This window comes from Penicillium robsamsonii (genome assembly GCF_028829455.1).
Source record: "Penicillium robsamsonii strain IBT 29466 chromosome Unknown utg000007l_segment0_segment0, whole genome shotgun sequence".
Classification (NCBI taxonomy): Eukaryota; Fungi; Ascomycota; class Eurotiomycetes; order Eurotiales; family Aspergillaceae; genus Penicillium; species Penicillium robsamsonii.
Genome location: NW_026643225.1, coordinates 281,378 through 297,446, shown reverse-complemented (window position 1 = coordinate 297,446; position 16,069 = coordinate 281,378). Strand labels below are relative to the sequence as shown.

Sequence of the window (16,069 nt, the reverse complement as noted above, 5' to 3'; positions counted from 1 at the left end):
GATAAGAGACTTGGAGGCGAGAACAAGCCCGCGATGTTAAAAAGAGCTTAGCGTTGAAAGGAGCTCCCGCTAGTGTGGGGTGCGGATCGCAGAAATTTGATAAGCTAGAGTTTTTTTATGTGACTAATTGAATGTAGTTGGTATTAGTTAAGGTGATATGTATTTGAAATTAGTAGACTTGATCTATATATTATTTCTTCTATTCTTTCCATATGCAATGATGTCACGTTCTAACCCAATGAATATCTAATTTGTGGTTTTTAGGAAAACCCAGTACGCAGTACCTGAGATATATATTGAACGTGTTTTGCATACTATGCAAAGTCCAAAATTGGTATGTTCGCCTATTAACATATTGAGCATACCTAGCATACTTAGCATTTGCAGTACAGAGTATATAGTACATAAATTGTAGCCCGGGGGCGACTTATATAAAACAAGTAACCTATGTACCGGTACCTGACCGTCCGGTTGTTAGGCCATAACCCGGCAAGTACCAGATACGTCACGGGTAGCCCTGGCTTACCTCAGCGTGGCAGCCGACCCCTCGAACAAACTTGGTATGTCCAACCCCACGAGGAAATTTGCTGTCGCTTTAGAACGTCATATTCAGTGAAGTATGTGCACTCCATGGATGTATGAGTATTGAAAAAAAAAATACTATTCATTTTCTGCCTTTTTTTTTGCATCTACTAACTGAAATTAGGTGTAAAGCAGGCAAGCCTAAATCTTTGTTCGCCGACTTCCGCCCCCATTACTGACCAAATCTTCAGGCGTCCGCAGGGCCTCCGATATTCTCCCCCCCCTGATCAACTGTCGCCTCTTCAAGATGAGCGCCCCTCCGCCGAACGAAGCTGAGAAGAATATCGAGATCTGGAAAGTCAAGAAGCTGATCAAGCGTCTTGAATCCGCTCGTGGAAATGGAACTTCTATGATTTCGCTCATTATTCGTACGCTGTCACTGCCCCCGCCACTTACGGTCGTCTGCTAACATGCCGATTTAGCCCCCAAGGATCAAATTAGCAGAGCAGCCAAGATGTTGGCTGAAGAGTATGTACGTGAACTATATATCTCCGATCTGTCTGCACTGAACGCCGCCTAATCGCACACTAGGGTACCGCCTCCAACATTAAGTCTCGAGTGAATCGACTCTCCGTCCTGTCGGCCATTACCTCTACCCAGCAGCGTCTGAAGCTTTACAACAAGGTCCCTCCCAACGGACTGGTCGTGTACTGTGGTGAAATTATCACCTCGGAAGGAAAGGAGCGCAAGATTAACATCGATTTCGAACCGTTCAAGCCCATCAACACCTCCCTCTACCTTTGTGACAACAAGTTCCACACTGAAGCATTGAGTGAACTTCTGGAGGCTGATCAGAAGTTCGGTTTCATTGTCATGGACGGTAATGGTACTCTGTTTGGTACTCTCAGTGGTAACACTCGTGAGATCCTTCAGCGTCTTTCCGTTGATCTGCCCAAGAAGCACGTGAGTGCCCCTACTGATTGAGTACGATGTTCGTGCATACTGACCCATACAGGGCCGTGGTGGTCAATCCGCTCTGCGTTTCTCACGTCTCCGTGAGGAAAAGCGTCACAACTACGTGCGTAAGATCGCTGAATTGGCTGTTCAGAACTACATCACCAACGACAAGCCCAACGTCGCTGGTATCGTGCTGGCTGGTTCCGCCGATTTCAAGAACGATCTTAACCAGTCCGATCTGTTCGATGGTCGTTTGCAGTCCAAAGTTATCAAGATTGTCGATGTTTCCTACGGTGGCGAGAACGGTTTCAACCAGGCCATTGAATTGGCTGGCGAGACTCTGAGCAACGTCAAGTTCGTTCAGGAGAAGAAGCTTATTGGCCAGTACTTCCAGGAGATCAGCCAAGACAGCGGCAAGGTCTGCTACGGTATTGAGGACACCCTCAAGGCAATGGAGCTTGGTGCAGCTGAAATCTTGATCGTCCACGAAAACTTGGAGATCACTCGCTGGGTTATGAAGACCGCGTCAGGCTCCCAGGTTATCGTCCACACGAACAAGATCCAGGAAGCCAACAAGGACCTCTTCGTGGACAAGGAAACCGGATTGGATATGGAGGTTATCGAATCAGGCTCTTTCCTCGAATGGCTTGCTGAGGCCTACAAGGATTTCGGTGCCAACCTGGAGTTCGTGTCTGACCGATCCGGCGAAGGAAACCAGTTCGTCAAGGGATTCGGTGGTATCGGTGCCATTCTCCGATACAAGGTCAACTTTGAACAGCTTGCCGATCACAGCGATGATGACGAGTTCTACGACGGTATGTTTCCTTCCCGTTTTTCGTGTTTGTATTGATACTAACTTGTTTGCAGATTGACGGTATTGCCCCCTCGCAGAGAGCGAGGATGAACGGCCAGAAGCTCCCACGGCGAGTCTTTTGACGGCTCGCCCCGTGGATCATGCAGGCGGCTCCCGCGATGGAACCAAGGCATCCGTAAAGGATAACAAAAAAAGGCCTGGTCCAAGCTCCGTGAAGCTGCTCAGAGGTGAGACATACAACTATATCATTACTCCGGGTTTGGCTCTAATGTTTGAGTACAGTGTCGTCCAAGCTCCAAGATACGCACGCTGAGGTCACCTCAGTGTCTGAGATGAAGATGAGGTTTAAATTGCAATTTGAGAGGTTGAGTGCGGTTAGCTGCAACATTTGGTCATCCACCGCTGCTTGCACTGCTTACTCTACGTAAGCCGGACGGCGTTGGATTGTTTTCATTGCTCAGCCAGTTCTGTCATTTCAGCTCTGAATGGCATTTTCTGGTCTTCGCTCGTTATTTGCTCGTTATTAAAAAAAAAGCACCCGAAAGGGTTGATATAGAAGGTGCTCTATTTATTGTCCATTAAGTTCTCTATTTTATCCTGCGGTGTACATTTTGTCTATGCCATCGACGGTACGTATATTTTTCTCTCATTTATTCGTATAGTAAACCAATATGTCTTCAACATGTATGACATGACGCTTTTAGTGCGCTTGCAAAATAATCAACGCAATGCTCTCAATCAAAAGGACCAAGATGAGCCTCCAATTGAAACCAGTCAATCGAATCAAGCATTGCTTGCACTCAGCTGATCTTTCCAGGTCCCCAAATCCTTACATGTCTCACTGACTTGACGCAAATCATTGAGAGCCTTGTGGACTGCATCTTTGTTCTTATCCGAGGGCGTCCTTCCGCACTCAACGAAAAAGATATATTGCCACGGCTTCTTCAGACTCGGCCTTGTGTTAATGCTCGTCAGATTCAATCCATGAGCCTTGAAGATTAACAGCGCATTAGCCAATGCACCGGGAGAAGAATGATCAATCGTGAAGGCAATCAAAGTCTTGTGCGTGGTTTCAAGGGTAGGCTCGCCTTCCGACGTAGGCGGGTTTGATTGCTCGAGTTTGAACTGGGCAGTTCCCTCATCGAGCACATTTCTGAAGATCAAGAAACGGGTAGTGTTATCTGCTCGGTCCTCGATGTTTTCCACGAGGATGTCCGTCCCGTGTTGTTCTGCCGCGAAGCGATTGGCAATGGCAGCGCCTCGTTCCGTCGTCTCCTTAGAGACAATCTCCGCCGCCTTGGATGTGGACGTGACATCCTGTCTCTCGACGCCCTTGAAGTATTTGGTCAAGAAAGTTTCACACTGGCCCCATGCCTGCGAGTGTGTGTATAGTTTTGTTATCGAGCCGTCGTAGTCTGCCCAACCACCGGGGAATGTGCCCTTGTGCACCATCAGGCAGTGGTGCACTGTCAGGTAATATTCCCCGCACACTTTCACGTCTTTATATAAACCATCCCGGTCTGCTAAGAGGTCTAATGTCTGTACCACAGAACCATTGGTCGAGTTCTCGCATGGAATCACGGCGTAGTCGACTTCTTTCTTTTGGAGTGCGGCGAAGGCATCGGGGAATGAGACTTGAGGCTGTAGATCAGCGGATAATTTGCGAAAGGACTCTGCAGCAGCCTAAAACAAGGATCAATCATCAACTTAATTCGCCAAGAATGTGGGGTAAAGTTCGTACCTGATGCGAAAAGGACCCCAATGGCCCTAGGAAGGCTACTCTCAAGGCAACCATTGTGATTGGAGTATGAAGTGGTATTTTTCGTGTTAGACGGGTTGAAGCTATTTGAATCAAATCAGAACTTCCAGTGACTCGTCATTTCTTTGACATGCGACATCGGATCTCCGAGCGGTGTGGGCTGGATTGTGTGCAGTTCCGAGATAGGAAATGAAAGACAAACAAACAAATCAAACTCGGGATGAGTCTATTGCGTCAAGTGAACTTGCGACTTGATAATTGTCCAATTCAGTCCGTGTCTTTGCTCATGAAGACGAATTCATTCCGACCCCTGATCTCTTTGCGAGGCGGGCGTCATGCTTGTCGGGATTACTCCTCGCTCTCCTCGCGCTTGCATCATGAACTGACCACAAGGAAACTCCCATTGACTTACGACTACCTACACCCCCAACCATCGCATCTTCTCAACCTCACGCTCCGCGATCTTCTTCCACAATCCCACACCTCCTCCGATTATGCGACTCTACCGACATTACAGAATCCGTCCCCGCTCCCGGCCGGTCACCACCTGGTCTACTTCCCGCCGCAGGTGACTTTGTCCCAACTACTCCCGGACTGCACAGATACGTTACACACACCGGGCGAACCATTTAATCGGCGCCTTTGGGCAGGTGGAAATTTAAGATTTCCCGTGCGCAGTCCACCTCTGAATGGTAGTCGCGCTGTCTGCATAGAATCCATCCGCAATGTAACAGTCAAGGGCCGCGAGGGGGACGAGAAAGTGATTGTCACTATTGAGCGACGGATTGGCAATGTCCCTGAACAAGAAACTGCCGATCAGACCTGGGGCCGGATATGGAAAGAGAATGAGGACGACGTGGGAGAATCGTCAGTCATTGAGAACCGAGACCTCATTTTCATGCGTCTAAAAACCAGCGCCCAAGTTGAGGCCGATAAAGCGCAATTTGGAAAGCCTGGTAGGATTTTGAAACGTGAGCATACGCTTCCAACCATTGAACATGATGACAAATGTGCTAATGATTCTGGCGCAATGAAGCTCCCTTCAATGCGACGTTCCGCCATGCCCTCATACCTACTAAAGCGCTATTATTCCGATTCTCAGCGCTGACTTTTAATGCCCATTCCATCCACCTTGACAAGGGGTATACTCAGAACCAAGAGGGGTACCCAAATCTTTTGGTGCATGGTCCGTTGACGCTCACGCTTCTGCTGAGTGTGCTTCGGCAAGAGCTGAGTAGATTGAATCTCCGCATCAGTGATATTGAATACAAGAATCTAGCGCCTCTTTTTGTTGAACAGGAGCTGGTGATCTGTGGCAAGCCTAAGAATGACACTGGGTCTTGGGATATGTGGATTGAAGGTCCAGATGGAGGGTTGGCTGTTCGGGGTACTGCGCGCACGATGCCAGAATAATATACCCAACTATACCCATTCCCAAGCAATATATTTGTACATTTACGATAGAAAATTCGAGTGATATCTCTCAGAGAAATTAGTGACAAATAATAATAATAACAGCTACCTCCATAGGTAGGGGAGGCGAAGTAGATAGAACAATCCACTGGATCCGCCCAATACAGTATATAGTACGTAAGCACCGGACCTCGGAGAAACTCTACCGAAGCTAGATTTGCACACCTTTTTCTTTCCACCTGTCTTTCTCTTTCTTTCTTCAACCACACAGTAATTTGATTATTTTGTGATCGGCTGTAATGAAACAAGCTGCGATCAATTAACCATCTAGCATCTAATTCTTTCTCAAGATGGATGTCTTCTGGCAGGCTCCCCCGGTCATTAGGTATGCAGGTCCCATTCGCCGATCTCAAGCTCTGATTACTGACTTGTCATGCAGGACCCTCACAGCCTTGACTCTGGTTCAATCCGCTTTAATGTATGGCGGTCTAGTCAGCTTCTATTGGGCGCTATTCATGCCGAGCTTGATATTCTCATGGCGCCCGCACATCTACCGGCTGGTCACGCCATTTCTACTAACCGGACCGAGCTACTCTTTCCTCTATGATCTTTATATCAGTATGATGCCTCGGTATCACATTGACTTGGTCTGACCAGACTGCTAATGTACCAATAGTGTACCGCTATGGAAGTGCTGCGGAGAGGAGCATGGCCCCTGGAGAGTTTTTCATTTATCTCCTCTTTGTAGCTTTCAGCATCATGGTAAGTGACTCAGTAGAGTCTGCACTTTTTTTTTTCTTTTGCTTCTCTTTTACTTCTCTTCTTTTGCCTTCGCGTTCATATCCAATCCCTCGCTATAACTGCCCGCCCAGCTTCGAAATCTAGCTGAATTCGGTTCCTGAAGGCGAGGGAAATCACCCCTGCATCTGCGCAACACCATCATAATTCGCAAAATTCAGGTGTTGTGCAGGTGTGGGCATGGTGGGATTTCTTTCGAGCTCACTGGCGTGATTTCATATCGCGTCAGTATCGGAGGTGCCCTACATTTCTATATACATCATCTATTCTTTTCCAATACCATCCACATCCTATTTTATACGTCATCCTGGTAGTCCAACACGTCTCTTCCAAATTTGCTGACTTTACCCAAGCTCACTGCAGGTGGTTATCTGGGAACGTCTGTCTTCCTGTCACGTAAGCTTGCCGTACTCGATTAGTTCCTCAGGCAAACACTAACTTGGAATTAGCTTTGATCATGGCTTTCGTCTACACCTATTCCCAGACGAACCGAGGAACGAAGACGAGGTTCTGGTTCTTCGACATCCCGGTGGTATTCCTGCCATATGCAATGCTTCTTATCACCATGGTGACGTACGGATGGCATAGCGCGGTGGTAGAATCCACGGGAATTGTCGCTGCCCATACTTATGATTTCCTCACACGTATCTACCCAACTTTCGGAGGTGGAAGAAATTTCATCACTGTCCCCCGCTTCGTGGAGAGGTACTTCGCCACACACGACGCCAACAGCGGATACCGAGGATATGGAACGGCGAGGCGCGCACCACGGCCAGCTGAGGAACCCTCGTCGGCATCAGCATCAGGATCATCCTGGACCAGCTGGACCTCTTCGAATTCTTGGAATGGCAGAGGCACTGGCCGGAGACTCGGTTAGATCGGGAGCAATACATGCTCTACGCATGTCGCCGAAGTGCCTGGGGGATACGACTTTTTCAACTGGCAGATGTTTCGGCGTTCATTATGCCTATATGGAGTTGTCATGGATACATTTAGTGATAATTGACAAGAACACAATTTTGGGCATGTATTTGTCCACAAACACATATTTTTGAATCCTAGTAGTTAATCATCTCTAAGCATCTTTGACTGGATGAATTAGCATATTTTCCCAAACATGATCTGTATTAGCACAACGTCTCCAAATTCGAAGTCCTTGGAATCGGAGGCGTAAAAAAGTCGAGAACTCCAAATCACGTGGTGTCTTCTCCAGGCGCTAAACCGCTTCGGGCACTGGAGCTGCCGCACTCGCAAAATTTCCTTCGACAAATTTTCGGGGTTTTCACCGCGCATCCTTCAACGACAACCAACAAAATGGCCGTCGTCAAGACCTCGGAGATGGACTACGCCATCAAGCCTGAAGCGTCCGTTCCTTCCGTTGATACATCGGATTGGCCGCTTCTGCTTAAGAACTATGAGAAGCGTACGCTTGTCCTTAAAACTCCACGTTTGACCAGCCAACATTGACTTTTTTGTAGTGCTCGTTCGGACCGGTCACTTCACCCCTATCCCTGCTGGCTCTTCTCCTCTGAGCCGTGACTTGAAGTCATACATCAGCTCCGGTGTCATCAACCTTGACAAGCCGTCCAACCCTTCCAGTCATGAAGTCGTGGCTTGGATGAAGCGGATCCTCAGGTACATCAAAATCTATCAGATCCCCTCAATAGTTATACACCCTTACTGACCACTGTGCCCTCTGTAGATCCGAGAAGACTGGTCACAGTGGTACCCTTGATCCCAAGGTTACTGGTTGTTTGATCGTCTGCATTGACCGTGCCACCCGCCTTGTCAAGTCCCAGCAGGGTGCCGGTAAGGAGTATGTCTGTGTGATCCGTCTCCACGACAAGATCCCTGGTGGCGAGGCCCAGTTCGTCCGCGCTCTTGAGACCTTGACCGGTGCGCTCTTCCAGCGTCCCCCTCTGATCTCTGCCGTCAAGCGCCAGCTCCGTATCCGTACCATTCACGAGAGCAAGAACTACGAGTTCGACAACGAGCGCCACCTCGGTGTCTTCTGGGTCAGCTGTGAGGCTGGTACCTACATCCGTACCCTCTGTGTTCACCTTGGTCTCCTCCTCGGTGTCGGTGCCCACATGCAGGAACTTCGCCGTGTTCGCTCTGGAGCCATGGGTGAGGGCCCTGGTATGGTCACTCTGCACGATGTCATGGACGCCCAGTGGGTCTACGACAACAACCGCGACGAGTCTTACCTCCGTAAGGTCATCAGCCCTCTGGAGACTCTGCTCACCGGTTACAAGCGTATTGTCGTCAAGGACAGCGCTGTCAACGCCGTCTGCTACGGTGCTAAGCTCATGATTCCCGGTCTTCTCCGTTATGGTATGTGAACTTTGCCCCTGAGTCTTTTTGGGACCATGACTAATTTTTCTCTTCAGAGGCCGGTATTGAGTGCCACGAGGAGGTTGTCCTCATGACCACCAAGGGTGAGGCTATCGCCATTGGTATCGCTCAGATGTCCACTGTCGAGCTCACCACCTGCGACCACGGCGTTGTTGCCAAGGTCAAGCGTTGCATCATGGAGCGTGACCTCTACCCCCGCCGCTGGGGATTGGGACCCACTGCCCTTGAGAAGAAGAAGATGAAGACCGCTGGAACTCTCGATGTAAGTGGCTAAAAACTATATTCGCTTTGGTACAGCGTACTGACTTTGCTCTCAGAAATACGGCCGCCCCAACGACGCCACTCCCGCTGCCTGGAAGAGCGAGTACAAGGACTTCAACCTTCCTATCACCGGAACCTCCGCTGTTGCCCCCGCTGCCGAGACTAAGACCGAGCCCGAGACCCCCAAGGCTGACTCCCCCGAGCCCGTGAAGGAGGAGGTCGAGGACAAGAAGCGCAAGCGCGACGGCGAGACAGCCGAGGAGAAGGCCGAGCGCAAGAAGAAGAAGAAGGAGAAGAAGGAGAAGAAGGAGCGCCGGAAGTCCAAGCAGGATGATAGCGATGACAGCGACTAGATGCACTCCAGGAAGACCGTCAGGTTTTTTTCCTGTACCATATTTTGCTATTTCCGGAGTCTTGGGTCAAAAGGGAAATTTGTTCTATTCCAGAGTTTCATATTGAAGGCTGCCTATCTGTTGAATCTACCAATCTTTTAAATCTGAGTAACGTCGGCAATCACGTATATGTAGTGCTTTTTCCATGACTTCTTTCTGATTTAGTTAGTATATCAACCCTAGTTGCATCATCTGTGTTAGAACCTCTATAAATGGGTCTATCTATTCCGTTTTACCTTTATCATTCACCTTTGAACATATTAGAAGCACCCCGTGGGGCCCGGCCTAGTCGGGCCCATTGGGATCTGACGTTCTAGATTTGGTGGTCAGGCGTTCTTCACACAAGCATTCAGGACATTGGTATGAGGATGACCTTGTGACTCTACGAGTACGGGGCCATAACCTACAAGAATTCCACAAGATAGCCCTTAAGAGTTTCTCCACAAGTCTCCAATGGCCTTTCCTTAGGTCAAAGGCTACTATACTAGGGTGACGATCTTCTGTCTATAGTCGGTCGATTGCGTTGGCAAGCACTAGGCTGTACGTCCCGGGGATCCTAACTAGGTGTCCGGTAGAAGCCTATAGTGTTCAGCAAAGAACAGCCGTCGGGCCGCCGCTTCCAATATGTTTCCGAGTGTGTTAAATACATAGTGATATCGGGTAGGGTCCTGGTGGCGAGTAATGATACGCTCTTTATAGTGGGTTCTGCTTGGCCAAACAGTCTGAGATGGCATCTGCCACATCTATATCTGTAAATGTAATCGGTGATGCCGATCCACAGTTCTGAATATTTAATGGTCCGAGATCCGAAAGGAATTGTCCAATCGAAATGCGATGGAGTCGAACAGTCCACTCTCGGTGGCTCGGAGGCTCGCAATCTCGGGACCTTGGGAACGAGGACCGAACTGTATACCTGCATCTCGGAGATGTAGTCATGAACAGACTAATCTAAATTTGCATACGCTCGAGCCGAGCTAACCGGCTGATCATATATAATGCTTTGAAGAGCTAGATGGACTTGCATTGTTCAGACATATTCTCTCATACAATCATATATACATTATGGTTTCTACCGAGCCCCATCTTAATTTCCGCTCTTTCGTCGAAGCCCTCAAGGCTGACAATGACTTGATCGAAATCAACACTCCCATCGATGCCAATCTCGAAGCCGCAGCTATCACCCGTCGTGTCTGCGAGACAGACGATAAAGCCCCCCTCTTCAACAACATCATTGGCTCCCAGCATGGTCTCTTCCGTATCCTCGGTGCACCAGCCTCGCTGAGAAAATCCTCCAAAGACCGCTATGGCCGATTGGCGCACCATCTTGCTCTCCCACCTACTGTATCCATGCGCGATATCCTCGACAAGATGCTCTCCGCTAGCACCATGGCTCCCATCCCCCCTAAGATCTTAGAGACGGGTCCTTGCAAGGAGAACTTCCTGGAAGGCGACCAGATTGATCTGACGAAGATCCCTGCGCCTATGATCCACCAGCATGATGGTGGGAAGTATATCCAGACGTATGGTATGCATATCATCCAATCACCCGATGGATCGTGGACGAATTGGTCCATTGCGCGTGCCATGGTCTCCGATGAGCGCCATCTTGCCGGTCTTGTCATCGAGCCCCAGCACATCTGGCAGATTCACCAGATGTGGAAGAAAGAAGGTCGTGATGTCCCTTGGGCTCTGGCCTTCGGTGTTCCACCCGCTGCCATAATGGCTTCTAGTATGCCCATCCCGGATGGCGTCAGCGAGGCTGAATATGTCGGTGCGATGACTGGATCTGCCCTCGAGCTCGTCAAATGTGATACGCATAACCTGCTCGTTCCTGCAACTTCGGAAATTGTCTTCGAGGGTACCCTCTCGATCACTGATCAAGCTCCTGAAGGACCATTCGGCGAAATGCATGGATATGTCTTCCCTGGTGACACTCATCTCTGGCCAAAGTATACGGTCAACAAGATCACCTACCGCAATGATCCCATCTTGCCTATGTCCTCTTGTGGTCGTCTGACAGATGAAACGGTAAGCTCACTCCATTCCCTCACAACCAACATACTAACATCTGCAGCATACAATGATCGGCTCCCTCGCCGCCGCCCAAATTCGCAAAATATGCCAACAAAATAACCTCCCCGTCACAGATGCCTTCGCTCCCTTCGAGTCCCAAGTCACCTGGGTAGCCCTTCGGATCGACACAGCCCGTCTCCGTGAAATAAAGACTACCTCGGTCGAGCTGAGAAAGCAAATCGGTGATTTGATCTTCAACACCAAGGCAGGCTATACCATTCACCGACTCGTGCTCTGCGGTGACGATATCGACGTTTACAACGGAAAGGATGTGATGTGGGCTTTCTCGACTAGATGCCGACCCGGTTCTGATGAGACTTTTTTCGAGGATGTTCGCGGTTTCCCGCTCATTCCTTATATGGGTCATGGCGCTCACTCTCCGACTCGTGGTGGAAAAGTTGTTTCTGATGCCCTTCTGCCTGCCGAGTATACGACTGGTAGAGATTGGGTGTCTGCGGACTTTGAGCAGTCTTATCCTGAGGAGTTGAAGAAGAAAGTTTTGGATAATTGGACCCAGATGGGATTCCGCGAGGAGTGAGTTCGTTTTGTTAAGACCCTTTCGGTTATAGACATCTGAATTGTTTCCCACTAGTTAAGGTCATTCTGTTCGAGCAGAAGTGTGAAACTGAACCTGGAGATGTGGCCTAGAGAATCACCCTTAGTTTTCGTTGTACCTAGATCTGTTCAAATGTATATATTTAAACCAGGGAAGCTCCACGGCTATATATGAGTTCTGGGAATATATAAGCCGCTCCACTATACTAGACAGATCAGGAAGACAAAACGGGGTAAGAATTTTGTGAAAATCTATTATTGATATCTAGCCACTAGCCGTATAGGCTTTTTTACGGGGTGTTTGTAATTATTAGCCTTTATAAAGATACCACCTAACTTGTTATTAACAAACATCGATTGTATTGTAGATTGTGTGTGTTCGAGTTGGCGAACAAAAGATTCAAAGTCCTAGTCTAGAACGATTTGATTTGGGCTTCACAGTGTATTGGGGCGCCAAATAAAAATGGCAAAACTAACTCAAACAGGTCAATTTACAGGCCGTATACAGACTATATAGTTAGATGAGGCGGATGACCTGCTTCTCCCTTTTAATTAAATCAAAGCTGCAGTAGGCAGACAGGTTTGCAGTCAAAAGTGTCCGTCTCCGAGCCTGTTGAGCTGTTCGTTCAAATGCGAGCATAAAGACCCTCTCCCTTGGCCCTGTATGATCGCCCACTCTTTCGCGATGTCTTTGGATAACCAAGCAGGTATATATCCCAGTCAACAGGGTGTTATTGCTTAATGCCTCTCCTTCCTTGACAACCGCAATCGAATCGTTCCGTCCAGGGATAAAAATCTCACTGAATGGCTCTGTATGAATATCGATATCGACCACCCATCCCTCAACCGTAATCTCGTTTTCGTGAGCAGCCAGGAAGCTCAATTCCAGATCAATATCCCACATGGTTTGAGTCTGACTAGTAGCAACATCTAGGTACTGTTCGGAGAACCCAACTGTTCCCTCCCATCCTGTCCAGCTCCAGCTAGGAAACTGTGTTCGGCGTTTTGGGATAACATCCCAGGAGTGTGCCCAGGCTAAGGTATAGGTATGGCTATGTAAGGGAAGGCCATGCACGAACCCCGCTGGAAACACTCGTCTCTGTAGGAAGGTGAGCATGCCTCGAAAGGCATTGAGAGAGTCACTTTCTTTCGTCATGCGAAGACCTGTGTATTGTCTTACCAGGCCCCAGTAAAGATGAACTGCGCTACCGGAAAATTCATTAAGCCTCAACTCTCCGGCTTCCAACCCCTATAAACAGATATTAATGGGCGGTCATGGAAAGGGATCGACGGCTCATGCGTACGAGGTCAGTCCTGTACAGCTGGCCGATCATTTCTAATCCTGGATGGGTTATAGGTCGCTCCTTAGGAAGGGTTGAGATGTCCAGTTCTTCATCACAAGTAGCATCGAGACAGTCGAAAGCTACTCGGCTGTTTGTGAAAGTTAGGCTTCGTCTCGACAGAAGTCGCTCCTGCATTGTCCAAGCGCGGCTTGACCAGGGTGCGACCTCAATCTCTAAGCTTATATCTTGTGGACTGGTGAAGAACGTGTAGCCCTCTATGCTCTCTTTGACTTGGGTTAAACGCGGAAAGGAGATGCCGGGTAAGCCAGCATTTGCATGCTCGCCTGTCAGTGCGATAATAGTAACAGTAGCACAGCCGTAGATTGTGGACATCATATTTAGTTGCTGCATTTTGCGTTTCATTTGGGCATGTGTGGGATTCGGCGACTGATCAATACATAACGCGTCAACCTAAGAAAGTTAACCATGGTATGTCTGGATAGAGAGCAAGGGAGCACACCCATAGGTAACGTCGGCCCAGAGCTCGCGTCACAGTAATGGCATCTTCAATAGTCTGTGGAAGGCACCTGCTGTGGAGTGCCCCAGGAGAAGGCTGTTTTCCCCCCCCATACATAGCTCAAGGCAACATAATCGCAGTCCTGTGGACAAGGGATCACGACACGATCAATAACATCGATCATTTCAGTTGTGAGAAGTTCCTGCGGCTTCTCAACGTGACAGGTACTGCCATGATTTTGCAAGCAATAGTCAAGGCCTTGTCGAAGTATTGACAGATCCAAGGTGCTTTCTAGCGGTTTAAAATTGGCTATGTTTTCACCCGGTTCCTTGAAGCGAGATTCCAACGCGATGGATGGTCCAGTCATCATCTCTGGTCGCAATCCTGAAGAATTAGAGGCGAAAAAATTTAAATCCCCAATAAATGTAGTACTGAAAACACTTGTTGTGAGCCCTAATGCAACCGCATAATGACTTCTTGACTCCTCCGGGATGACCTCCCAACCAGCTGATCGCAAATAAGTCCGATACGGCTCAAGGTAAACATTTGGTTCGTCTGCATCTCCGCCGTCATGACGCCCTGGTTCAAACCTCGTTGGCACAATGCAGTAAAGCATGCGACAGAACTGGCAGGATGGTGTCAGAATAAGCGAGGACGGCCGACCAAGGGAAATTCTAGCGTCCGATAATTCCTCATAATATTGAATATTCCCGCCCTGCCACACCTGTTGCCTTGTATCGTTAAGACGGAGTTGGCTTGGGTCCAAAGGATGAAAGGACACCAATATGTTGAGAAAGTTGTAGGTGGAACACCGGTCGCAAAGCGAACTAGGAAGCCCCTGGAGTGCTTTAATCTGCTGAGCATCTTCAGGTGAGAGCCCTGAAGCTAGCCTGGCTAACAAGTCGTCGCTGCCACCAGAGGGTGCCTGTTGCCTTCTTTGGAGGAAGGGACAGGTCTCACACGTACGCTCAACAGCACGACAGTAGATACACAGTCTACAGGAAGATTCTTGCTGGGACATCGTGTGTCTCACTGGCAAACCTTTTGGATAGGCGTACTTTGCACGGGTGTGAGACAAATGGGCCCCAAAGGTCTGTTGAACAAGGCGCGGGTTATATTCTTTTGGATAGAGGTTGACAACCAGCAGTCAGAAACATCGCACATTTCCAAAGAAGCTGTTTAAAAGGTCAGTCACTTCATTTAATTTCGTATCTCTTTGTTTCAGCCACGTATTCGGGACACTCAACATCGGCGTTGTCTTCTCATCCAATCATTTATGGTGAGGCGAGAAGGCCAGGGCAGCAAGGCAAGCATATACAGGTCAGCTGAGCACTTTCAAGAAACACCCGATGCTGAATATCTCTAAATGTCATGTCGAGTCCATAATAAGTAAAGCTGTCCAAACAGTTCAATACGAGGTTGATACAAAGTATCCATGAACTTTTTTCTCGGCCAATAACTACATGTACAGACAAAGATCGAACAAATTCTACCACCACTCGCAGATAGCTGATAATAACAAGGCTAAATGGATCGAAGACAGTCCTTATTTATTCAATCCATCTACTTCCTACCATCCGATTCCCTGGTTTCGTTGTCTTCAAGGTTTCCAGATCACATTTCAGTGGAACTTCAATCTCATCCATGACTTCATTCCGCTATTATTAAGGCCTTATTGATGCCCCATCGGGTCAATCGCCGGTCTCACTCACATTACAGTTAACCATCGTTGCTTTCAACTGTTTTATCCACATGCACAAGGTCTCTCAACCCTACATCTACCGTTATCCGACAAATACCTCGATCAGGCACAATAGTAAGTGCGGTTACGCATGACACAATGGTATATTCAGTCTAATCTAGTATCGAGCGATGTGTCGGGAGTACCAGAGCCGGACCCTATTCTACTGCGGCTGTGTCAAGAGTAAGGTGAAAACAACAAAGTGGGATTATTCTCACACCAAAAAAAAGAAGTATTGCGGTGAGACATGGACGGACTTGAAAACGACTTGGGATATGCAATCTTGCAAGAGATGCTCAAAAACCAAGACCAAGGCCAAAGCCAAAACAAATAAGAAATAAATCGCAGTATTAGCCTCGGTAGACTGTAGTTATAGCTACAAAATATGACAATCAGCCCAGGAGATGGAAGAATATACAATCTAATTCTTTGATATTCGTCAACTGTGAACTGTTTTCGGATTTTTGCGTATAAAGTGTACGCTCAGGACAATTCTATTCTTTGACAACGCTTCAATATCAAAATTTGATTGAACTATATCTATAGCCCCTTTAACCTCATAACACCTATGCTATTGTATGTCCAGCAGTGTCGGAGCCCGGATCTGAAGCCGAGATCTATACATCTCC

At 48.3% G+C, this 16,069-nt stretch overlaps 7 protein-coding genes across 7 annotated transcripts; 5 read left to right on the top strand and 2 right to left on the bottom strand.

Moving 5' to 3' along the window:
- Positions 1-800: 800 nt before the first annotated feature.
- Positions 801-2,715, top strand: N7447_010391 (translation termination factor eRF1; the record flags this gene model as incomplete). Its single annotated transcript, XM_057234653.1, has 6 exons — positions 801-950; positions 1,005-1,054; positions 1,114-1,485; positions 1,538-2,294; positions 2,371-2,520; positions 2,576-2,715. Coding segments are annotated over exons 1-6 (1,590 nt in total), but the record flags the coding sequence as incomplete, so codon positions are not given.
- Positions 2,716-3,076: 361 nt separating this feature from the next.
- Positions 3,077-4,088, bottom strand: N7447_010390 (prephenate dehydratase PHA2; the record flags this gene model as incomplete). The annotated part of the gene is made up of 2 exons (XM_057234652.1): positions 3,077-3,976; positions 4,035-4,088. The coding sequence occupies 2 exons, from the start codon at positions 4,086-4,088 to the stop codon at positions 3,077-3,079; spliced, it is 954 nt and encodes a 317-aa protein (XP_057080872.1).
- Positions 4,089-4,338: 250 nt separating this feature from the next.
- On the top strand, positions 4,339-5,465 carry N7447_010389 (uncharacterized protein; the record flags this gene model as incomplete). The annotated part of the gene is made up of 2 exons (XM_057234651.1): positions 4,339-5,023; positions 5,089-5,465. The coding sequence occupies 2 exons, from the start codon at positions 4,339-4,341 to the stop codon at positions 5,463-5,465; spliced, it is 1,062 nt and encodes a 353-aa protein (XP_057080871.1).
- Positions 5,466-6,720: 1,255 nt separating this feature from the next.
- On the top strand, positions 6,721-7,140 carry N7447_010388 (uncharacterized protein; the record flags this gene model as incomplete). The annotated part of the gene is made up of 1 exon (XM_057234650.1): positions 6,721-7,140. One exon carries the CDS (start codon positions 6,721-6,723, stop codon positions 7,138-7,140), a length of 420 nt encoding a protein of 139 aa, XP_057080870.1.
- Positions 7,141-7,577: 437 nt separating this feature from the next.
- On the top strand, positions 7,578-9,232 carry cbf5 (pseudouridine synthase CBF5; the record flags this gene model as incomplete). The annotated part of the gene is made up of 5 exons (XM_057234649.1): positions 7,578-7,686; positions 7,742-7,898; positions 7,966-8,597; positions 8,654-8,880; positions 8,936-9,232. The coding sequence occupies 5 exons, from the start codon at positions 7,578-7,580 to the stop codon at positions 9,230-9,232; spliced, it is 1,422 nt and encodes a 473-aa protein (XP_057080869.1).
- Positions 9,233-10,333: 1,101 nt separating this feature from the next.
- Positions 10,334-11,882, top strand: N7447_010386 (UbiD family decarboxylase; the record flags this gene model as incomplete). Its single annotated transcript, XM_057234648.1, has 2 exons — positions 10,334-11,299; positions 11,346-11,882. The coding sequence occupies 2 exons, from the start codon at positions 10,334-10,336 to the stop codon at positions 11,880-11,882; spliced, it is 1,503 nt and encodes a 500-aa protein (XP_057080868.1).
- Positions 11,883-13,161: 1,279 nt separating this feature from the next.
- On the bottom strand, positions 13,162-13,593 carry N7447_010385 (uncharacterized protein; the record flags this gene model as incomplete). The annotated part of the gene is made up of 1 exon (XM_057234647.1): positions 13,162-13,593. The coding sequence occupies one exon, from the start codon at positions 13,591-13,593 to the stop codon at positions 13,162-13,164; it is 432 nt and encodes a 143-aa protein (XP_057080867.1).
- Positions 13,594-16,069: the final 2,476 nt, after the last annotated feature.